The sequence below is a fragment of the Cebus imitator genome, unplaced genomic scaffold, assembly GCF_001604975.1.
Source record: "Cebus imitator isolate Cc_AM_T3 unplaced genomic scaffold, Cebus_imitator-1.0 Scaffold0, whole genome shotgun sequence".
NCBI lineage: Eukaryota > Metazoa > Chordata > Mammalia > Primates > Cebidae > Cebus > Cebus imitator.
Window position 1 is genome coordinate 19,419,792 of NW_016107315.1, and position 25,295 is coordinate 19,445,086.

The following is a 25,295-nucleotide window of genomic DNA, read 5'->3' on the forward strand; positions in this document are numbered from 1 at the left end:
AAAAAAAAAAAAAAAGAAAAGGCACCAGACATCTGTCAATGAGATGCTGAGAAAATAATTCCATTCTATAAGAAAAAAAAAGGCTGAGCACAGTGGCTCGTGCCTATAATCCCCGCACTTTGGGAGGCTGTGGTGGGCGAATCACCAGGTCAGGAGTTTGAGACCAGCCTGGCCAATATGGTGAAACGTGTCTCTACTAAAAGTACAAAAAATTAGCAGATTGTGTAGTGGCAGGTGCCTGAAATCCCAGCTGCTTGGGAGGCTGAGGCAGGAGAATCACTTGAACCTGGGAGATGGAGGTTGCAGTGAGCTGAGATTGCACCACTAAACTCCAGCCTGGCAACAGAGAGAGACTCAGTCTCAACAACAACAAAAAAGGAACACAAAGATCACTTTGCCTCTTGGCCAAGAAACATTAAGGCTGAAAAATGCACCCCCCTATATGCCTACTAACTTCACAGGCTGAAACTTGTCACCTGTCAACCAATCATGCTGTGGGACCCAGACTCCATTCTGCCCTGAACTTACCTGAAACCAAATAGCATTCACCACTTTGCTAAGCACAAACAAGGGGAGCACCCAAAGAGCACTGAAAATTGACGTGAGGAAGAATTCCAGCCACGACCAAACATCTCCATGTAGTGACGGGTCACCTAAGAAAAAGGAAACGAGTTATTAGAAATGGAAACCCAGAAGACCAAATGTGGAACCCCCATCTCGTGACTATTCTCTGTCTCCTCCTGGATCTTTCTAGTTCTTGCCAGCACATCACTATACTTATCGCAAAGAGTCTAACTGAGAATAGACACACCACATTCTGGCCACAATTCCAATTCGAATAAACCACAGATATGTGCTGCTTATCTTGATGCAAACCTGCTTACATGATGGTTAACGAGATGCCACAGTGATTACCAGTACAGGATACCATCTAGGTTTAAATCTCAGCTCTACCACTTATTAATGGTTTAACCTTGGTAACTTACATTTCCTCATTCATAAAATGGACAGAATCACAGTACCCATCTTAAAAGGCTGTTGAAAGGTCTGAGTTAAAAAACCAGCTAACGCTCTCATCTGAAGGCTTTAGGGGAATAAAGCCTTTTATTTATAAAAAGAATGAAACAAAAACAGCAAAAGCTCCTGGTACACAGGAAATGTTCAGTAAACTGAGGGAGATTGAAACATCTCCCACTCCGTCTCCAACAGACAAGGAGCAGGGTATATACTTACCAATGATTCGGGCTGTTACTGACTGAAGCACAGGAATAAATACTCGATAAAACAAGAGGAGACTGAACTAAAGAAAAGAAGCAACAAGGCAAACATCAAAAGCCAGTCTTTAAAACAGGAGTTTCATGTTTTAGTGTAATGATTTTATAGATGGGAGTGCCTTTTATAAATCAGGAGGCCTAGGCCGGGTGCAGGGGCTCACATCTGTAATCTCAACACCTTGGGAGGCCAAGGCAGGTGGATCACTTGAGGTCAGGAGTTCGAGACAAGCCTGACCAACATGGTGAAACCCTGTCTCTAATAAAAATACAAAAACTGGCTGGGCATGGTGGTGCATGCCTGTAATCCCAGCTACTGGGGAGGCTGAGGGAGGAGAATCACTTGAACCCAGGAGGCAGAGGTTGCAGTGACATGAGATCATGCCACTGCATTCCAGCCTGGGCAACACAGTGAGACTCCATCTCAAAAAAAATGAAATAAATCAGCAGGCCTGAAAAAGCACTGAAACTCAATCCATTTCTATTTCTCAACACTCCAATTGAGAGATACAAACTTGATACTGCCTATAAAACAATGAAACTTTTGGGGCATAGAGGAATATTTCAAATAGTATTCAGGCCAAAATATAGGCATGTACTAAGTACACGGGAATACATATTAATTAAATTTAAAGCTAACATCTGAAAACATCTGTGAATTGTTTAGATTAAGATGTTTTGAATTACTCTAAATTCTAAGTTAAAGAAAATATTTAGCTACCCATTCTTCAAAGTACCAAAATTTCACTTAAGCCTGCACTGGTTCTCAGTTAATCGCAGGCAATCTTCTCTGCTATAGATTTCAATGGTAATTAATTCTTGTTGATCACTATAAGCAGAAGCAGGGAGAACCTTGTTCCTGTCTGCCCTTTCCCTCTGATTCCCCATAGTTGCTGTTAGCATTTTAAAATGTAAGTGTATATTGAGGGCTGTGATGTTTGTTTACATCCAAGTGTGCTTTCTCGAGTGGGAATAAAATCACTGCAGATGCAGACTCCTGAGTTAGATTCCTAAGCGTACATCAGCAGATGAAAGCTATTTGTCTCAGTGTTTCAAAAAAACGGTTCATAACTATCAACCCAGCAACAATCTGAAGATGCTTATGAGGCACCTGGAATTTAAAGAAGAACTTACCCAGAACACTCCACCATTCCAAGCACAACACTGGAAAATTCTACTAACAATACGTGGTTCACTGGAAAAGACCACATGTATTTAGTTTATAAGGTGTAAGTTAATTCCTAATTGTGATTCAGTAGTTAATTTTATATCTTTTGTGGGTACTATATTATTTTTCAGTACCTCATGTTCTCCCAACGTTCTAATGTCAGTCAATGAGACCAAAAAATGGTCAGGCACAGTGGCTCACACCTGTAACCCTAACATTTTGGGAGGCCAAGGTATGCAGATCACCTGGGGTCAGGAGTTCAAGACCTGCCTGGCCAACATGGTGAAACCCCATCTCCACTAAAAAATACAAAAAATTAGCCAGGCGTGGTGGTGCTCAACTGTACTTCCAGCTATTCGGAGGCTGAGGCAGAAGAATTGCTTGGACCCAGGAGGCAGAGGCTACAGTGAGCCGAGATCACACCATGGCACTCCAGCTTGGTTGGGTGACATAGCAAGACTCCATCTCCAAATATATATATATATTTATTTATTTTGGGGGAACCAGCTTTTAAAAGAAAAATATTTTCTAAAGTCTCATGTTAGAAAAGATGAAAAGAAAGTGTGGGGCAGGAGTTCTTCTATTAACACATAAATCCACACAGGCTTCCCTAGAAGTATCTATCAAACCAAATAATATTTTTTGATTCTCTATTCAGCATTCTGATTTAATGTCATGACATTTTTAGCAAGGACTATTAGTAGACTCTAGTTTAAGTCAATGTCGTGGGCAGAGGGGAAGTCATTTGCAACATTTTTCTGGGAAAAAGCACAAAAGAAATGACCTGGTACTGAAATGTCAAGTCACTATGTAGGGTCTTCCCTCCTTTGGACATTTTGACATCAGACATGCACTCCTTACCTCTCTTGCTTCCGCTCTATACTCTGGGCTCTTCTCTGTGCCAAGACACTACTTGCCCTTCTTCGACGCTGCTCCTCTCTCTTCTGCTGGATTCGAGCGTCTAACTTTGAGATGGTACAAATACCCCAGATGGAGTCTTTGATTCCCTATAGAAAAGGTTGTTGTTGTTGTTATTATTATTTGAGACAGGGATTTGCTCTGTCACCCAGGCTACAGTGCAGTGACTCAATCACAGCTCACTGCAGCCTCCAACTCCTGGGTACAAATAATCCTCCTGCCTCAGCCTCCCAAGGAGCTATGAATACAGATGTGCACCACCATACCTGGCTAACTTTTAAATTTTTCTTCTGTAGTGATGAGGGTCTCACATGTTCATCAGGCTGGTTTCAAACTCCTGGCCTCAAACAATCCTCCTGCTTCAGCCTCCCAAAGGCTAAGAATTCACTCATGCATCCATCCCCCACCCATGTACTGCATATCTTCAATAAGCTATATATTGGTCATATGGAAATGCTCAAGCAGCTTATAACTTAGTAGAAAAAGCACACAAGCCAAAAAATTACATTATAGGTTTTTTTTAAAAAAAGTTTTTAAAATATGAAACATTTCGTGAATTTGCATGTCATGCAAAGTAGCCATGCTAATCTCTGTATCGTTCCAAATTTAGTACAGGTGCTGCAGAAACAAGCACACATAGTTTAATAAGTACCACAAGAGATGTACGGCCCAAATAGAGTGTCAGCACTGGGGTATTCAACTTCATTAGAAGGCAGAAAAAGTTACTCTGGAAGCAATGGCCAAGCTGGATTTAAGAATGGATGGCATTCTCGCCTACTGTTATTAGACAAAACGAATTTTTGAAATAATAGCTAGAATGCGGAGAAATGGGCAAGTTTATGTATTGTCTGCTGGCAGGAGCATAAGTTGGCACAGTGTGCCTTTGATCTTCTTTGTCTGAGTAATTTTACTCTTAATTTTGCTTTTAGCTTCTAAATCTTCCACCATTAATTTTTTAAATCACGAAACTCCATCTAAGATAGTTAATTCAAATGGCTGAGGGCCTAGTACATGCTAGGATTATAGGATCCCCACCTCTAAGGTATCTACAGTATGGTGAGGAAGACAAACATGTAAACAGCACACTGTAGAACTGTAGAACCAACACAGGGTTGAATTTTTTTTTTATCCAGAGTTTTGCTCTGTCGCCCAGTGCAGTGGGGTGATCTTGGCTCACTGCAACCTCCGCTTCCCAGGTTCAAACAATTCTCCTGCCTCAGCCTCCTGAGTAGCTGGGATTACAGGTGTGTGCTACCATGCCTGGCTAAATTTTTTTATTTTTTATTTTTAGGAGAGACGGGGGTTTTGCTATGTTGGCCAGGCTGGGAGGGTTGACATTTTATAGCACACTAATGGCAAGACAAGGTAAAGGTGTTAAAAGTAGATCATATGCAGCTGGGCACAGTGGCTCATGCCTGTCATCCTAGCACTTTGGGAGGCTGAGGAAGGTGGATCACTCGAGGTCAGGAGTTCAAGACCAACCTGGCCAACATGGTGAAACCCCCTCTCTACTAAAAATACAAAAATTAGCCAGGCATGGTGGTGCATACCTGTAATCCTGGCTACGTGGGAGGCTGAGGCAGGAGAAGCACTGGAACCTGAGAAGTGAAGGTTGCAGAGCCGAGACTGCCACTGCACTCCAGCCTGGGCAACAGAGCAAGACTCTGTCTCAAGGAAAAAAAAGTAGATCATATGCATAAAGTATTTTTAGACCTTCTAAGATATCCTTTCAGTCTTCCCTCTTCTGATCAAAAGTAATAACCTTTTTACTTTCTCACTCTGCTAGAGTGCACTGGTACCATCATAGCTCACTGCTGCCTTATAATCCTGAGCTCAAGCAATCCTCCCTCGGTCTCCCAAAGTGCTGAGATTACAGGTGTGAGCCACCTCCCCTGGTCATAAAGGTAACCTGTTAAACTCTCCTACTAAAGAAAGAACCTTCCTCCTCCAAGAATTGGCCTCTCTCATGCTAGTGGAAATATAAAAAGAGGGGGTTACAACTGGGACATTACTAGAATTCAGACATACATTAAAAGTAGTGGACTTTTGGGCTATTGGTAATTTGGATGACTGGGTCATAAACAGATCTTTATAGGGCATTTTCCTAGAGCATCCCTCTCACCTGCACAGGTTGTAGAATGGGAAGAAAAAAGGTTCTGGCTGGGTGCAGTGGCTCATGCCTGTAATCCCAGCACTTTGGGAGGCTGAGGTGGGCAGATCACTTAACCCAAGAGCTCAAGACCAACCTAAGCAAGGGGAAAAAAAAGATAGGTTCTCTAATTTAAATCTGAATTAATTAGTTTAGGTAATAGTACTGTACCAATGTTCATTTCTTATAGTTTTGACAAATGTACCATGGTTATATATTAACATTAAGGGAAGCTGATGAAGGATATATGGGAACTCTCTGTACTACCTTATAACTTTTCTGTAACTCTAAACACATTCCAAAATAAAAAATTAAAAAAAAAAAAAAAAGCTCTGAAGCCAAGATGACCAGGGTCCCAATACTAGAGACACTCACTGAAGAGGTCTTCCAAACACTTGCGAGAGTGCCTGCAAGATGTGGAACAATACCTATCTCTTGAGTAGTGTGGTCTAAAATAATAACCTGTACGTAAAGAACCCAAGAAATAGGACAAAAGTTCCCAAAACCCCACAGGATTTTCTAGATAGTTCCTTCAGCAAAAAAGGCCAAGAGATGAATTCCTAGAAACAAGATGTACTCACTCTGGCAAGGTCCTGGAGAAAGGTTTTGACACTGTCAGCCATCTCTTCACCACCAAACTATCAACTATACAGAGGAGAGAGCAGTATCCCCCAATCTCTCATCATGAAGGACCTGGAAACTGATGGAACATAATGGAGGCAAAATATTTATTTTAAAGATAAGTTACTTCATGAACATTTCCACATGATTACCTCACATACTTGTAGCTCTAGTAAGATAGCAGTAGATTCTAGCACTAACAGAGTGAATCAAGTAAAGCTATTCCTGTACAGCTGAAACCTAAAATCCCTAATTTTTTTCGAATCCACTCACCAACATTTCAGTTTTACATGGGGTATATGTGGTCTTGACCAGTAAACCTCCTCTGACCCTCAATGCCCCTAACTATCACTCCTATACATTCTAAGCACTTTTGAGGGTTTGGAGATGGATGATAATTACATTTCAATATCCTCTTAAGCAATTTTTATGTTTGCTGGATACCCTCAAATACTTGAATGAAAATACAAGAGTAAGATAAAAGTTCTTACAAAAATTACTAAACACATGCTTCAGTCACACAGAGCCCTCAGGCACACATGAAAGTTTTAGGTATGACATGAAATGGCCTACGAAAACTTCCAAATAGGTATTCTCTATGTTTTCTAACTTTAAATATATAGAGATATAATTTTAATATGCAATAAACTGGATTTTAAACTAAGACTCAAAAAAGTTCATATGTATAAAAGTCTTTAAAACAGTAAGGCTTTCCTATTTTATGTCTCAGGTGAATGGGATATCTAGTTTCAAAAATTAAGAATTTGAGAATTCATGTGTATAAATACTTTTTTTTTTTTTTTTTTTTTGATACGAAGTCTTGCTCTGTAGCCAGGCTGGAGTGCAGTGGCGTGATCTCGGCTCACTGCAATCTCCACCGCCCCAGTTCAAGCCATTCCCCTGCCTCAGCCTCACAAGTAGCTGGGATTACAGACGTGCACCATCACATCCAACTAATTTTTGTACTTTTAGTTGAAACAGGGTTTAACCATGTTGGCCGGGATGGTCTCGTTCTCCTGACCTCGTGATCCGCCTGCCTCAGCCTCCCAAAGTGCTGGAATTACAGGTGTGAGCCACGGCACCCAGCCATAAATACTTTTAATATACTATTCTCATATTTAATGTAAGATGACTTTTAAGGTGAATAGAAAACCCACTTTCAGACATTTTTAAGAACTTAATATTCTAAAGTTCTGAACACTCACTAAACCAAGTTGCAGTATTCTCAATTTATGAGGTATGACCATGATACAATGACGGAATTTCACAAGCAGCTTGTACAAACCTTAAATTTCAAAACATAAGCACACTTTCCCCGACCTTTAACCACTTCACCAAACTGCTCCTCAATGACCCAACTGGACTAATGCCATTCAGAACTGGAAGAGCAGGGGATATGGCAGTAGGAAGGCAATTTGCACAATACTGTATGTCCTCTGCTTCTTAGGTCATCCTACACAGATGGGCTGACTTCAGATAGATGTCTCTAGGGTAAGAAACTTCTGTCAATACTTCCCACTGTTCCCGCCTGAAAACAAACACCTCAGAGTTCCAATCGCGTAGGTACAGCCATACAGACATGTTCTCAGGGTTGGGGTGAGGGCAGCTGAGCTAGGTGACTAGCAAATGCTCAGTGATATGCAAGACACTAGTTTGTAAAAGCTCACAAATCCACTCCCTTAACCTGCCACTTGCTCATCTATAAATTAAGAGTACTAAACTTCTTCATAGGTTTCTTGCATCTAATAGAGCAAAACAGCATGAAAAAAAACTTAAAACACAACCCCAGGAAAGTGAGCCAGCTTGGAGGTTTAAGGAATCCCATTACTTGGCCTGGATTTCTCACAGGGAACTGACAGGGAACCTGAAACATTCTGTCTCAGTCCACAACAGCTGTGTCATTTGATCCCTGGCCAGCTAACACCTGGTTTCTGCATGTACCAAGTGGCTGGGCACCTCCTGACCAAGAGTGGCCTATGAAGGATAAATCATTTCACTGTTATACTTAGATCCTAACATCCTTCCTACAGGAATATTTGGTGAATTACTCAATCTGACAGCTGAGGCATGGAGGAAAATAACTTGCCACAATTGAGATCACACACGGAGACTGACTGACACACGGGGAATCCTACAGCTGAGCTAGATACATGAAGATGCATCTGGTTCATTTAACAGGTGAGAGAACCAAGTCTCAGAAATTAAATGACTTGCCCAGACTGACAGTAAATGAATGGCAGCGATCGTGAACCTCAGAACCCTGGTGTCCCAACGTTACCTCGGTCGAGACTTGTTTTTACTTAAGCTCTGCAATGAAGATTTTTGTTTTAACACGACCATCCCATGAACAAATAACCTCTCAAACCTGGAAACACAAATGCCATTAAATTCCTAACAGTCATTAGAAGCTGGTAAGCTGCTGAGGCACAGTCCTGCACTTTCATTTCTAAGTCACTAAACCCAAGTCTCACAAGCAGGAAGCTGTCACAGTCCACTCTAGGTACAGGGAAGGTAAACATCCTCACTTCCCACGGGGCTCCACTGGCTGCCTCCGAGTCCGCGGGTCCACTGGGGCCCGTCTCCTCACAGCTCCTAGGCAATTCGGCTGAAAACTGGTCTCCCTCCCTAGGCACAGCTGTGCACGAGGTGCGGACGACGCACACTCCAGGTCACACGGGGAGCTAAAGATAGCCGCGCCGCACCTGGGGCAGCCTCGCCCGGGGATGCGCCCAGCGTCTGGCCCCGTCCGGCTCCATCCTGCCCCTTCCCGCGAGGGGTCCTCGCCGGCAGCCCCACCAACCCACGCTCGGGCCCTGCCTGCCCTCCGGGTTCCATCCGCTCAGTATGGGCGGAGCGGCGGCCCCAAGGCCTGGCTTGGCGAAGCCCGCACCTACCCGCAGCTCCGCCGCCGCGGTTCCAGCCCGGCCCCTTGCCCACCGCGGGCCAGCTCCACTGGGGCGCTCCCAGGGCCGGGGCCGCTGCGCCCGCACTGGGCATGCCCGGGCCGCACAGGGCCGCTGGGAAGTCGGGCAGGCGCGAAGGACCCACCGGGGCGACGGGGCGGGGCCCAGAGCCGAGGGGCCGGGCGGCGCGTAGCGACGGAGACTGGGAAATGTAGTCAGCCCGGGGCCGCGCCTCGCGCAGCGTGCGGGGTCGCTCGCTTCCCGGCTCCGCCTGGCGGCGGAGAGGACCCCTCGCCCCCCTCCGTCGCCTCCTCCTGGATCCAGTTCTCACTGAACTCTCCTCCTGTTCTTTGCCTTCCCCCATCGACTCCACAGCGTTGCTTGTGTTTCTAAAATCCTGTGAAATTAGTAACAGGAGAGCAATAAAATACAGAGGGGACCTTGGTTTATCTGATTGCAGATTTTCTGTAAAAGTTACTAACAAATGATGGGTTCAAATCAAGCTTCACTCACAGTGATCCAGGATAGGACAAGCTCCCATCCAATTTGGCTGCATTATGTTTGTGTAATCTTATGGAAAAGGAGTATTTGAGATGAAACAAGGTAGAGAATCACTGTTCTCATCTCCATCCCACAAGTCCAGTTCTACCGCGGGAAGGGCAGCTTCTTGGCATGGAACTGGAAAGGGGGCAAAGTTTTACCTCTCCCCTTTTAGGGGTTCTCCTCTGGGCCTGAGCATTAAACTGACATAAGATAGATTAACAAGAGAAAAATTGTGAGGAAAAACTCAAACCGTTTTTCCCTACTCATACCAACATGGTCAACACAGAAGAGTTTTGTGATCAAATGTGTGGGTTTTTTTCCCCCACACCACAAGCAGCCAACACCACCAGCTGGGTGTCCCCTAATTCAATTGCATCCTGATGCTATTTTCTGGAGGTGGCCTAAGATCCCACAGACTGAGGGCTCAGTCCCCAAGACTACTGTCCCCTTCAGGCACCAGTCACAAGTTCAGGTACCCTGAACTTCTAACAAACGGGTTTCAAACAATTTGGGGCTCCAACCATCCACCCTTTGGGTTTCATTAATTTGCTAGAGTGGCTCACAGGGAAATATTTACCTTTACTGGTTTATTAGAAAGACTCTTTAATAACTGCACTCCAGCCAGGGAGACAGAGCAAGACTCCGTCTCAAAACAAAACAAAAAAATAGTAATAATTCTTGCTCCAAAGTGGTATAATTTGGAGTGGCATATTCTCCCATCCTTCAGAACACCAAGCCTCACCTATAACCTTTTCTCCCTTATTCCCAACCTGTTATATCCATCCCATTTCTTTTTTCTGCCACCTCTGGCTGTGCTTAGAGATACTTGTGTTAGGACCACCTACAGAATCGGTCTTTTTTTATTTTTATTTTTTGAGATGGAGTCTTGCTTTGTTGCCCAGGCGGGAGTGCAGTGGTGCAATCTCGCCTCACTGCAACTTCCACCTCCTGGGTTCATGCAATTCTCCTGCCTCAGCCTCCCAAGTAGCTGGAATTACAGGGATGCACCACCTTGTCCAGCTAATTTTTTTTTTTTTTTTTTTTTTTTTTTTTTTTTTTTTTTTTTTTTTTGAGAGTTTCACTCTTATTGCCCAAGCTGGTGTACAACAGCATGATCTCAGCTCACTGCAACCTCTGTCTCCCAGGTTCAAGCAATTCTCCTGCCTCAGACTCCAGAGTAGCTGGGACTACAGGCTTGCTCCACCATGCCTGGCTAAGTTTTGTGTTTTTAGTAGAGACGGGGTTTCACCATATTGGCCAGGCTGGTCTTGAACTCTTGACATCATGATCCACCCGCCTCAACCTCACAAAGTGTTGGGATTACAGGTGTGAGCCACCGTGTCTGGTCTTTGTTTTTTGTTTTGTTTTGTTTTGTTTTGTTTGCTTGTTTATTTGTTTTTATGACAGAGTTTTGCTCTTGTCACCCAGGCTGGAGTGCAGTGCAATGGTGTATGGTCTCAGCTCACTGCAGCCTCTGCCTCCCAGGTTTAAGTGATTCTCCTGCCTCAGCCTCCCAAGTAGCTGGGATTACAGGTGGCTGCTACCATGCCCAGCTAATTTTTTTTATTTTTACTAGAGACAGCGTTTCACCATGTTGGCCAAGCTGGTGTTGAACTCCTGACCTCAGGTGATCCACCCGCCTTGGCCTCCCAAAGTGCTAGAATTACATGTGTGAGCCACCACACTGGGCCCAGCCTTTGTATTTTTAATAGAGATGGGGTTTCATCATGCTGGCCAGGCTAGGCTTGAACTCCTTACCTCAAGTGATCCACCCACCTTGGCCTCCCAAAATGCTAGGATTACAGGCATAAGCCACCACACTCGGCCTAGAATCAGATTTTTACAACTAGAAGCTATTTACTGCAACCTTCATTGTGGGTGAACCATAAGCCCAGATGTTAAGTGACTTAAACTGAAGCCCAGATGTTAAGGTCAGTGGCAGAACAAATACCCAGACCTTTCCTCTTTCCTCCAGTTCTGTGCACTAAGGAGGCGCTGGTCTCTACACCTTAGCCTAGCATCCAGCCACGTTCCAGAAACTACCTTCCTACTCCCAGCCTGATGAAATCCATGTTCTCTTTAAGGAAGAGAATACTTAAAATTAAGACCAACAAGATTAGAGAAGGGAATGAAGGATTCAGAAGAGTCAAGAAAGATATGCAGAAGACCTGAAGTAAAGGATCAACGTAGGATTTATGTATGGACACTCCAGTAGGGAGGAGGCCTTTTATCTTGTTTGTGTCAGCCATGGGCAGGAATCTCATTTTCACTACAAACAGAGCGAGGAATAGCCTTGCAAATGTCCTATTCTCATCTCATAAATGTATCCCTTCGTTTACTCCCTTACTAAAGTCATTATAAAGAGGAGACATTAAAATTTCCTTTTGCCTAAATGAGTGAATCTCTATAACTATTTATTATAAAGAACTACAATTAAATGATTTTTTTTTTAACTTTTTTTGAGTCGGCGTTTGCTTGTTTGTTTGTTTTGAGACGGTCTCACTCTGTCACCCAAGTTGGAGTGAAGTGGCACCATCTCGGGTCACTATAGCCTCAACCTTCAGGACTCATTTGATCCTCCCACCTCACCCTCCCAAGTATCTGGGACTACAGCCACATGCCAGAGCACCAGGCTAATTTTTGGATTTTTAGTAGAGGCAGTCTTTTGTCATGTTGTCCCAGCTCATCTTGAACCCTGAGCCCAAGCAGTCCTCCTTCCTTGGCCTCCCAAAGTGCTGGGATTATAGACATTAAGCAACATGCTCACCCCTGTAATCCCAGCACTTTGGGAGGCCAAGGTGGGTGGATCACTAGGTTAGGAGTTTGAGACCAGCCTGGCCAACATGGCAAAACCCCATCTCTACTAAAAGTACAAAAATTAGCCAGGTGTGGTGGCACATGCCTGTAGTCCCAGCTACTTGGGAGGCTGAGGCAGGAGAATTGCATTAACTCAGGAGGCGAAGGTTGCAGTGAGGCGAGATCACACCACTGCACTCCAGCCTGGGCAACAGAGCAAGACTCAGTCTCTAAATAAATAAATAAATAAAAATTAACAAAATAAAATGAAATAAAATAAGCAGCTGGGTGCAGTGGCTCATGTCCATAATCTCAGCACTTTGGGAAGCTGAGGTGGGCAGATCATTCAAGGCCAAGAGTTCGAGACCAGCCTCTCAACATGGCGAAACCCCGTCTCTACTAAAAATACAAAAATTAGCTGGGTGTGTTGGCACACACCTGTTGTCCCAGCTACTTGGGAGACTAAGGAATGAGATTTACTTCAACCCAGGAGGCGGAGGTTGCAGTAAGCTGAGATCACATCACTGCACACCAGTCTGGGTAACAGAGTCAGACTGTCTCCAAAATAATAAAATAAAATAAAGTAAAATCCATCTACTAAAGCTTAGAAATCTTGTTACAAAGAGATGTAAGTGGTTTAATGATAAACTGATTATTGTACTATTAATTACAACAATAGCTCCTCCTCCAAGCTCTATTCTTTCTGAAGAGTATGAATTAGAAAAGATTTTAGAAAGAATTTAGTAGGTATGATTCTATTCTGGCTTACTTGATGGGAGGAAATCTTTTAAATCTCAAAATGTATAAACAAATTTAAAATGAAAACCAATAATAATTAATACCTTGCATTTTAATTTTATTTTTTGAGACAGAGTTTCACTCTTGTTGCCCAGGCTTAATGGCACGGTATCGGCTCACTGCAACCTCGACCTCCCAGGTTCAAGCAATTCTCCTGCCTCAGTCTCCCAATTAGCTGGGATTACAGGCATGCGCCACCACGCCTGGCTAATTTTGTATTTTTAGTAGAGATGGTGTTTCACCATGTTGGTCAGGCTGGTCTCGAACTCCTGACCTCAGGTGATCTGCCCACCTCGGACTCCAAAAGTGCTGGGATTACAGGTGTGAGCCACTGCGCCTGGCTTAATATCTTGCATTTTTAAAGAGCTCTCACATATGTATGATTAGATACTATTTGTGAGACAAAAAGAGGATGATATTATTTTTCAAATTTCGCAAATGAGGAAGTTTGTGGCAGAGCACTTAACTAAGAAGACTTGATCTCCAGTTTAGCAATGAACTTTGTTTCTTTAACACAGGCTGCTAAAATAAATGGTATATGTATGAAGATGTTTTCTAACTCTATGCATCTATGATTTAGTGAATTGGCAACAATACTAGATCTAGTGATAGTGACAGGAGGCAGCCAAATGCCTAGGCAGGTAGAGGTGGGTCCCCAGTGAAACCTCTCCTCCAGGCCCAAAACAGTTTAAAGCCTGAAAGCCAAGCTACAAGTTAAATACTCAGTTGAGATTGAGAACTTGTCTTCCTGTTTAGCATGCTTTCCTCTGATTGATCCCAACCTTTCATCTATTTTACATATACCTATCCTTTCTTGATTGGTTTTCTACACTGTCATGCCCACCTTTGAGTGGTGTCTTTGCTTTAGTCACAAACCAGTCATCAGCACACACTCCACATCCTGTGCCTATAAAGAAGCCAGACTCAGTCAGCAGAGGGGGAGAGGCCTGACTTTGTCAAAGACTACCTGCCCTTCTTGTCATTTCTCCAGCTCCCCTCTCTGTTGAGAGTCATTTTCATCACCCAAAAAAATTCTCTGCCCTCAATATCCTTCTTCTTCTTTTTTTTTTTCAAGACAGAGTTTTGCTCTTGTTGCCCAGGCTGAAGTGCAATGGTGCAATCTCAGCTGACTGCAATCTATGCCTCCTGGGTTCAAGTGATTCTCTGACTCAGCCTCCTGAGTAGCTGGGATTACAGGTACCTAACACCATGCCCAGCTAAGTTTTTGTATTTTTAGTAGAGTCGCGGTTTCACCATGTTGGCCAGACTGGTCTCAAATTCCTGACCTCAGGTGATCCACTCACCTCAGTTTCCCAAAATGCTGGGATTACTGGCATGAGCCATCCTTCCCTGGCCCACCACCCTTCAATCCTCCATATGACCTCATTCTTCCTGGACACTGAACAAGACCTTGGAATCCACCTAGTACAGGTACCCAGAAAGGCTGTCACACTGGCCCTTTGCCCTCACCAGCGGAGGGCAGCTGTCCCACATGACAAGGCAAGGGGCCAGCTGAGCTATTAACATGCTGCTGTCTGTGATGAAACTAAAGGAGCACTGTAACATTCGCTTTGAGGCTTCAGGGTCATAGGCACCTTCGCCTGGGCACTGCCATGTTCTGCTCAAGGTGATATGCCTGGTCTGGCTGTGGGCCCCACACAGAGCTTGCTCCTGTGCCAGTGCCCAGAGTGGCTGGCTGGATCTTGATCTTGCTCACTTATGTTTTCCCTTTTGCAAGTGGTTGAGTGTGGTGGGCCGAGTAGACAAGGCACACCTTCTGTGAATTCGTCGAAGGGGCCAAGAAAAATCGTGCATCACTAGGGGCCAGGTCTCCCAGCTTCAAGCCTTGAATCTTTTAAGAGAGAGAGACACTATGATTTATTAAGCATCTACTATACCAAGTCTTTTATATTTATTATTTTAACAACCATTTGGGTGTTATAACTAAAAATTATTACTATTGTATATATATTTTTTGACACAGGGTCTCGTTCTGACACTGAGGCTGGAGTGTAGTGGCATGATCATGGCTCACTGAAGCCTTGACCTCCTGGGCCTAAGCAATCCTCTTGTCTCAGCCCCACAAGTAGCTGTTGTAGCTGATTTTTTAAAAAATTCCATGCCTTCCTATCAAGAAAAAACACTCCATCCAGGTTTGTCTGATGCCCAATTCCACACTCTTTCCTTTACCATATTTGTGTTCCGTTATGGGTCACAAAAGTCTTCCCATTTAAATTTAGACTGTGTATTGTCATTATTAAGGTAGGGCTCCTCTTTGTTTTGCCTGTGGTTGCTAAAAAAAGAGAGAGAGAGAGAGAAAAGAACATAAGTGTTGGCCATTATGATGGCTCATGCCTGTAATCCCAGCACTTTGGGAAGCTGAGGCAGGCGGATCACCTGAGGTTAGGAGTTTGAGACCAGCCTGACCAACATGGAGAAACCCCATCTCTACTAAAAAGGCAAAATTAGCCAGGTGTGGCAGTGCATGCCTGTAATCCCAGCTACTCGGGAGGCTGAGGCAGGAGAATCTCTTGGACCCAGGAGGCTGATGTTGCAGTGGGCCGAGATCATACCATTGCACTCCAGCCTGGGCAACAAGAGCAAAACTCTGTCTCAACAACAACAAAAATACAAAAATTAGCCAGGTGTGGTTGTGTGCACCTATAGTCCCAGCTACTCAGGAGGCTGACGCAGGAGAATCACTTAAACCTGGGAGGCAAAAGTTGCAGTGAGCCGAGATCATGCCACTGCACTCCAGCCTGGGCACCAGAGCAAGACTCGGTCTCAAAAAAAAAAAAAAAATTGCTGTTCCTCATGGGCTTTACAGTTGCAACTCCCTGCTGGGAACCCAAAACCTTTTTTGCTAGGAAAGATAAATCGTCTAAGGATAGAATGTAAAAATGTACAGGTTAATAGAATTATGAAATTTAAGATGTTTAAACAGGCTTTATGTGAGATAGTTGTAACCCCTTTACCTAAATGTCTTATGAGAATGGGTATTGTATCTAACTATGAAACTGAAGGCATGTTAATCTGCTCTTTTGAAAAAATGTTAGTTGGACATGTTAACGGGAAATAGTAAAATCACCTGAGCCCACAAAGTATCAGGTAGAAGCTAGAGTGCTAGTTGGAACAAATCATCCCCTTCATAGCCCTTTTTGAAATGTTTATTGGGGACAATGGCAAACAAAACAAAACAAAAAACCCTTATAAGTACTTCCCAATGACAACTACTGGACAAGAAAATTTCTACTTGAGGCTCATTTACTGCCTTGCTATGAAATGTTCACTGCAGCTACCCTTATGTTAATTGAAATAATGGTGCCCCAAAGAGTTCCATAATGAAATAAAATGGGTTTACATAGGATCTTGCCACCTGGGGATACAAGGAGGAGCTACTCTTAAGCAGGTAGCCTCTTTTTCCCTAGGACTAATTCTGACTATGTGAGGAGCTGCTAGATTCTGCAGTGCCTGATAGACAGTTATCATGAGCTATTTGGCTTATGAAGGGCATTTCCAAGGTGAACAAACATCTTGTTTGAAACTCCTGACCTCAAGTGATCTGACCTCCTCGTCCTCCTAAAGTGCTGGGATTACAGGCATGAGCCCACACCCGGCCAGGAACAGCAAATTTGATAAGGCTTCTCAAACAGTCCTGTGATTCTGCAGGAGGGAAATTCATGTAAAAGGGGACTTTTTAACCCCCAAATTTTTCATGACGTGGGTAATAGGCATATTCAATGGGAACAGTAGAACATACGTTTTACAAGGTTGGAACAAAGACTGAGTAGAGGGTACCTCCTTATGCTGGAACATCCTGTTTATAGGAGAAGAACAAAAGAGGGTCTGTTCTAGAATCTATGTGTTTTCTTAAAGTCTTAGTTTGATTATGTCACATTTAGCATGAGATACTCCATTTTTGTTTGGTCTGGTCCACTGGGGCCTAGCGAATGAGCTCAGTCCTAAGCAATGGCCTCCCATAGTTTTGTTTAAAAATTTCCCTTTTTTGTCAGGTTCTCTCTTAGAAGAGAGTGTGACCAGAATGTAGGGCCTTAGCACCACTCTCAGATAACCATCATTTTGGGTTTCCAATCTCTGCATGTCACTTAAAGGTTATAGTGTTCATGGTCACACATTTTTTTCAGCTCTTGTAATTCCAGTTGAAGAAAGACTATTTGACATTCTAAAGATGGCTGTATGCAATCATTTAAAATCTGTGAGAGAATACAGCATACTAGGGAGACTACCATTATGACTATCAGGAAGATAACACCAAGAGTTTGGAGTATGCGCCTTACCAAGGATCTTCATAAACCAAACCACCTAAAACTAAATAGATAAAAGAATGCGTTAAAGAGTCTATTCACTTAATAAGCAGTCTCTTAATTAATCCTCTGCAACTGAATCTCTATAATGTACATTTGATTTATTTCTCCATAGGCCACAACTGCCAGCAGCTGCACAGATACTTCTGTTTAGCCAGTAAGTAACCCAGGGCAACACTATTATTTAGCGTAACTTTCACAAGAGAATTTAAAGTCTATTGCGTAACCATGGCTTTTACAGTAGAATCTGTTATAGAGCCTATCATGAGGGATACATTTCTAATTATTTCCTCTTTTACTCCAAACCTTGGAAAAAAGTACCTCCCAAATGATGTTCTTCTAGAAGTGTAAAGGCCTCCTGGCAGTGTTCTCTTTAACCCATGATGTGGGTTAACAGGAGTGTTCTGTTTCTGGCTGATAGCGAGGCCATGTATGTATCATTAAAGCTTCTCACCTACTTTATAATTAACTGTATAATTAAAGTTTCTCTGGTTAATTAATCAGAGGCTTTCATCTTTCATCTATCAAGGTATAAGGTTATCCACGTATATGGGTGGCTACAAAATTCCTCACAAATAAAAGTATACCCCATAAGTGCACAGGACAGACCTCCTTTTCATTTCTATTGTCCATAGAGGCATAAGCAGAGGAAAAAATATTCAAACATAAATATAGTATTCATAACAGTAGAGAAGTCTTGATTCATCATCTTGGGAAAAACTGCGCACGTTAGCTTTTCCTTAAGGGTTTCAATGAGTGTACAGTTCCAAGAATGTAGAGGGACACTTCTTGGTTGTGAGATTCTGAACCCAAAGTTCAAGGTCCCAAAATTTTGCTACATGTGGATGGCAAGAGCAGTGTTTCTCTGATGTTCTCAGAAGATCCAAACTTCGGGGTCTAGATTATGAAGGGGTTGATTATACTCAGTCAGTAAACCATAAAATCTTTCTTTACCTTATCAAAATATACTATGGCATAATAATCTACTATCATAACATTAGCTCTCTCGCATAGGGAAGCTTTTATACAACCAGTAAACATGCATTGAAAACGACAATTGGCCAGGTGTGATGGCTCATGCCTGTAATCCCAGCACTTTGGGAGGCCAAGGTGGATAGATCACTTGAGGTCAGGAGTTCAAGACCAACCTGGCCAATATGGTGAAACTCCATCTCTACCAAAAATGCAAAAATTAGCTTGGCATGGTAGTGAGCATCTGTAATCTCAGCCACTTAGGAGATTCAGGCAGGAGAATCACTTGAACCCAGGAGGCAAAGTTTGCAGTGAGCTGAGATCATGCCATTGCAATCCAGCCTTGATGACAGAGTAAGCCTCTGTCTCAAAGGAAAAAAAAAGACAATTGGATGAAATCTCTCAATAAATGTTTAAATGGCCCATCAGGTAGCAAAATGTACCTGTGTGATTGTTTTTCTAGAAATATGGGTTTGATAAACATTGGTCATAAGCTGTTTTCGCAATTTAGAAGTCACCACACCAATATATATTTAGTTTGTATCATTTTATATTTTTCATTGTGAGTCATGGAATGCAGAACTTTTAATAACAAAAGCTTTAAGGGCTCAGGAAAGACAAAGCAGCCATCCTGGTTTTCCTTGAGTCCATTAACATTGTACATATGTCCTCTTGAATACCAGTTGTTTCTCCAATTTAGGAGCATAGCACTAATAACTTTATCATAAGTAATGTGACTTAGATCATAGAGTTCATTGTATAGCTACACAATTTTAGTATTGGCTGATTTAGCATGAAAATCTGGCAAAGTATTTTCTTGGCATTCAGTTAATTTTTGTTCTACTTTGATTAGCAGTTTTATAAACTAGTCAGTCTTTTGTTTATAGTTTCAGAAATTCTTACCCAGTCTAAATGATATGATTATAAATTTGTCAGAAATCTGTATTCAAAAGTGCTTTTCAGGGTCTTTTCCATCCTTTCATGAACCTCCGAAAAGATATCATATTATAGGCTTTTGTGTACTTGTGAAGTTTTCAGAAACTGTATCTGAATTAAGTAATTAACTGTGGAATGACTTTATTTTTATTTATTTATCTATTCATTTATTTTTGAGACAGAGTCTCACTGTGTCCTCCAGACTGTAGTGCAGTGGTGCGATCTTGGCTTACTACAACCTCCACGTCCTGGGTTCAAGCAATTCTCCTGCCTTAGTCTCCCGAGTAGCTGGGATTACAGGCACCTGCCACCATACCCAGCTAACTTTTGTATTTTAGTAGACAGGGTTTGACCATGTTGGCCAGGGTGTTCTCAAACTCCTCACCTCAGGCGATCTGCCTGCCTTGGCCTCTCAAATTGCTGGGATTTCAGGCATGAGCCACCATACCTGGCCTGGAAATGACTTTAAATAGTCATAGTAAAAGACACAATCAACAAGGAAATTTGTTTATTTCTGCAGTCTACAATAGCTTAATATCATAACTATAATTATGATTGATAACATGTACTCAAACATATTAGAATTTTAGAAATCCCATACAAGTTTTCAACAAATATTAATAACATACACTAAAATATAACCTGAAGGAGGTCAAACATTATTTTTTCTTTTAACAATGCTTCCCACATAATTTAACATGTGAAATAATCCTGCTTACCTCTCTTTTGGATGCTTCAGTGGCCCTCTGTAGTACTCCAAAATTCGAGATCAGGAAAGACAATTTTGAAGCTGAACTTTGATTTCGGGAAGGCTGTCAAATATGTTATAAAGGTATTGATATTTTAAAATAGAATTCCAAGTCACCGTAAGTCATTCATTTAGCCAAAATAATGACTCAAAAATTTTAAAAAGGCAAAAGCCTTTACTCATTGATAGAGGGAGGATTTAGCTTTCCAAACAATCTGTCTCTTGTCTTTCCCTTGTTTTTCCTGTAGTTTATTCAAAAAGCAGACAAGAAAACTGTCATTATCCTTTAATATTACATGAAAATCTTGTTCAAGAGACAAAGCCAAATTTCATCCTTGCATTAGTGTACTATTAATGTCAACCCAATTTTTAGTAAAACCTTATAGAACAATCTATTCAATCTCAATCAATTTGACCATAAGGTGAGATTCTCATAAACCTGTTATAACCCTTTACAGATTATTGTTGAAGAGCAGATCGGTGCTCTCAGAAAACCCTGTTGTGCTTTCATTCCAATGTTCAATTTAAAGTTAGTCAATATGTTTAAACAGAGAATGTCTTTTTTTCTTTTTTTTTTTTTTGCAGAATTTCTTTTACCAGATTAATTTTTCACAAACCTTCCACAACTTGCTCAAACCATTAGCTTTATCCTACACAATTTAAGACAATCCTTTAGCCCCCTAAACTAGGCAAAAATTTACATTCCCATGCCTTCTTGTAATCTTTTACTAAAAGCACATTTCAGTTTCCTCACACACCTTGCATGTAAAACTGTTTTTTCACAAGTCTTAATTACATGTTAAAATGCTAACTCTTAGAAATTTTATTTTTGGTGAAAAACCCGGTAAGTAAGCGATTATAGTTATGTACTAGGTGTGGAGCACAGGACACCAAACAGAAGTGCAGATAAAGTCTTGACTCTTTCCAGCATAACCAAGGTGAAGGGCTAACTCCACATGTCCCTAGGCCTTACCTAAAATCTAATGGCTCCAAAGCAGGTAAGTTGAACAATTTCCAAAAGTTAAAGAAGCAGTTTGTTACCTTAAAGCATTTACCAAATCTAATATCTAACCTGCCTAATTTAGACCCAGTGTCTTTATTTGACCAATAATCATTAAAATTTTTTACTTCCCAAAGCTTACTAAAGTCAAATGAAGTAAACGTCATTAGTTTTTTTGTTTTTCTAACAAAAAACTTGGTTTAAGTATTTTTAACCTAAGTAACAAGAGCACCTTCAAATATAAACCACACATACCACACATACAACTACACAGACAGAAGATCTGGTAGTTACAAGGTTTTTCATTTGCCAGTTTTTAAATTTCTTTTTTTTTTTGGCCTTCTTCTTTTTTAATTTATTTTTAATTTTTAATTTTAATTATATTTTATTTTACTTTTAGAGATGGGGTTTCACCATGTTGGCCAGGCTGGTCTTGAACTCCTAACCTCGTGATTCACCCACCTCAGCCTCCCAAAGTGCTGGGATTACAGGTGTGAGCCACCATGCATGGCCAGTTTTTAAATTTCTTAATTGGATTACCGGCTTCAGGGTGGAGTTCTTTGGGGAACAGGGCTAGGAAAACATGTAGTTTCTTAGGCCTAATAAACAGGTTCTGGAAAACAACATAGATCCCAAAAAATTCAGGGTCCCATTTTCATATTGCTGCAGTAAGTAGCTAGCCAGGCATGAGCAGGGCAGGAGGGGGCTTGTGCCCACCAACTAGGAATGGTAGGTGCCCATCAGGCGATGGTTTGGCAGTTGTCACACTGCCTCTCTAAAAAATGATAATTGGTCACAGAGGCCAGGGAAAGATAATTTCCCAATAGATAAAAATGCTAGATATTGGTAATCAGCAGCTTCCAAAAAAATATCAGTAATTGGAGGAGTGAGCTTGGGCATGTGCATTATGAGACAAAATGGTAGAGTATGACCTTCCAGGGGTATTCCATTAGGAAAGGGAAGAAATCTTCAGGTGGGCAGGTATACAACTTCTTAAACACACTGCACATGCTTACCTCCTAAGTGTAAGGAGAGCACTGTACATGTGGGCAGCTCACCCTAAGGAAAGAATGAAGAGAATGTGGTGCGAGATGCTAAAAGTGTGCCAATGATATAGGAATTAAGGAGAAATCACTTAGGCAGATAACAAGGATATGGGAGTTCTCAGTAGGGCTTTTCTTTTTAATGAAAAGCAGCCCCAAATCATTTTCTAATAAAGAGCAGCCTGCAAGCTGGGAGTCTGCATGGGCGAATGCAGGCAGAAACTAATGACTAGACATGTTCAAGATGGCAGCTCCATCATTCCTTCTCTTCCAGCCACTTGTACTGTAAAGAAGCAGACAATATGACGCTGATCAACTGGAAGGCCCATTTACATAAAAACATTAGGTTGGGGTGACAGCCTTCCCCATGCACTATGTAAACGTCATACCTGATCAAACCAATCTATGAGCCCTATGTAAATGAGACATCACCTCCTCAAACTGGACTATAAAACTCAGCACATTTGCTGCCAGCCAGTTTTTTCGGCTCAAGGCCCCTTCTTCTATAGAGGAAGCTGTTTCTCTTTCTCTTCTCTTCTCTTCTATCTATTAAACCTCCACTCCTAAACTCCTTGTGTGTGTCCATATCCTAAATTTCCCTGGAAGGTGACAATGAACCCCAGGGTATATAACCCAGACAACATAGCCACTTCATAATGGGGACCTTGCCTGGGATAAGAAGGTACAACATTCATCAGAACAGTAAGTAGAAACGTGGACTCCAATTTTGTCCTTTCATTTTGAAGCTCTCAGCCTCTGTTTTAGAACCAAATCAAACCAAATACTGGTCTCCCTTCAGCCATTTAAAAATGATTACTGTGGCTGCCAGCCTTAGAAGACTTGGGGGCCAGCCTTAAAAGACTTGGGGACAGGCTTGCTGTGGAGAACATGGAGAATCCCTCAGTGCCCATGGGATGCTGTGTATATTGGCCTTTTTTTTTTTTGAAACAGAGTCTCTCTCTGTCACCCAGGCTGGAATTCTGGAATTCTGGAGTGCGGTGGCACAGTCTTGGCTCACTGCAACTTCTGCCTCTCATGTTCAAGTGATTCTTCCTGCCTCAGTCTCCCAAATAGCTAGGATTACAGGCATGTGCCACCTTGCCTAGCTAATTTTGATATTTTTATTAGAGATGGAGTTTTCACCATGTTGATCAGGCTGGTCTTGAACCCCTGACCTCAGATGATCCACCTGCCTTAGCCTCCCAAAGTGCTGGGATTACAGTTGTGAGCCACTGTGCCTGGCCTATACTGGCCATGTTTAAACCAGCTTCCTTTCATGGAAGACTTAACCATCACGTGGGTCCGGAAGAAGTCCTGGAGCAACTGAGAATTTCTGGCTGGGGCTACCCCTCAGTGTGATCAGAAGGCTTCTGGACTGACTCCAGAAGGGGTCTGGAGAGCACCCTTGTCTGGAGAGCACATGTCATGTCAAAGATCACCCTGCCCCTGGTCTAGAGAGCACATGGTGAGTGCTACCTAGTGGAATAGGGATCCTCTCAATGATGCACCTTGTTGGTCCTTCACCAAAACTCCCTAGCTTCCCAATTGTCTCCCCTTTTTGCACCTCTCTACTAGAAACCAGGCTTTATGTTGCTTTTGTAAACAGGCAAACTCTGCCTTCAACAACTAGGAGTAAAATATCCTCTGAAGCCAAATTTTAGTCTCAATTCTGTCCCTTCGGCAGGAAAATGGCCATTTGGTCCTGATGTTCTTTTAAGTCATCTATTCTGCCTCCAATTAGAATGGTACTTAATTAGTAAGGGGATTTCAAGCTTGGAAGTTAACTGGAACCATTCTCTAAGGGTAAATGCTTTAGCATGGGCCATAATAGCAGAATATAGAGTTCAATCTAGCATGCCCCCTCCATTAAAGGGGTCTTGCCCAACTATTAGGTAGTTTTTCTTGAGATCAATTTTTTGGGGGAGCCAGGCAGGTCACACAGCCTAGGAAGTCAAAGGGAAATCAAGAAAGAAGACTAGAGCCACTTGGATGAGTGTGACTGGCCCCAATTTCTTTGTTCCTCTGGTTCCATGGATGGGGGTCACACCTGCCACCATGGGCGGCATGTGCCAGGACCCAGGAACCATGGAGGGAAAACAGCAAGGGGGGACACACCCACTGTCTTCCTCTCCAACCTGGGTCACACCAAAAGAAAGGAGACTAAAAGGACACCTTTTTCTCACTTGTCTTTCTAGATGGGTACCATCTTCTGCCTGTACTCTACTGGAGTGCATTCTGAAGCAGTGGGACTCCTTTTACCCTGAGACTTTAAAGAAAAAGTGACTCATTTTCTTTTGCACAAGGGCATGGCCTTTTTACTAGACCTTTTGCAGGCATTCTAAAATCAACCCAGCTCTTTTAGCAATCTTATCAGGCAGGCCCAAAGTGAATAATTCCCCAAAAGTAGAAAAGCAACTTTTGAAGGAACCATCTGAGGAAGTTATTGGGTGTCCCAGCTCTTCCAGTCACCCTTATCTGGGGCCACCTCCAACCACACCACCAGCTTTTCCACCTCTACCATTTCCAAAATTTCCCACTCCCCCACTTTCACTCTTATCCCTATAGGAAATGCCCAATTGAGGTGATGCTACTAGGGTACAAGTTCCCTTCTCATTACAGTACCTTAAGCAAATAAAGGGAGACTTAGGCTGATTTTCTGATGATCCTATAGATATATAGAAGTCTTCCAAAATTTAACTCAGGTATTTGTCCTCTCCTGGAGGGATGTTATGCTGCTCCAAAGCCAAACCCTAACTGCAGCCAAGAAGCAGGTAGCTCTATAGGCAGCAGAGAAATTTGGAGATGAGAGAGATGTCTTCTGTAATAGGCCTAAAAGGAAAAGAGACAATAGAAAAGGTGAAGAAATATGGGAAACACCATCCCCAAAAGGGAATAGCAGTACCTCTTGACAACCCTAATTGGATCCTCTAGACTTTTCTACAGTGTCTTTCCTTCTTTCACATTTTAAAATAGCTCTGTTACAATGTTCTTCCAACTTGGGAAAAGTTAATTTCTCCAAACCTTAAAATTCTTGGCTTAGAGTTGAGCTAAGGGGAAGAGAACCCAGAAGCCTGACATGCCAGCAAAAGGGTAAAAGTTTTTTT

The 25,295-nt window shown here is 42.4% G+C and overlaps 1 protein-coding gene and 1 pseudogene across 1 annotated transcript in view; both read right to left on the minus strand.

Moving 5' to 3' along the window:
- Positions 1-9,174, minus strand: part of EI24 (EI24 autophagy associated transmembrane protein) — a 17,238-nt gene extending 8,064 nt beyond the window's left edge. Inside the window, exons 1-7 of the mRNA XM_037736297.1 lie at positions 9,022-9,174; positions 6,088-6,206; positions 5,300-5,326; positions 3,301-3,446; positions 2,406-2,466; positions 1,234-1,300; positions 441-653 (exon numbers count right to left, since the gene is read on the minus strand). Of these exons, the coding sequence (XP_037592225.1) occupies positions 441-653; positions 1,234-1,300; positions 2,406-2,466; positions 3,301-3,446; positions 5,300-5,326; positions 6,088-6,129 (556 nt within the window). The 5' untranslated portion in view covers positions 6,130-6,206; positions 9,022-9,174. The remainder of the gene's footprint in view (positions 1-440; positions 654-1,233; positions 1,301-2,405; positions 2,467-3,300; positions 3,447-5,299; positions 5,327-6,087; positions 6,207-9,021) is intronic.
- On the minus strand, positions 3,892-3,991 carry LOC119470482 (annotated as a pseudogene).
- Positions 9,175-25,295: the final 16,121 nt, after the last annotated feature.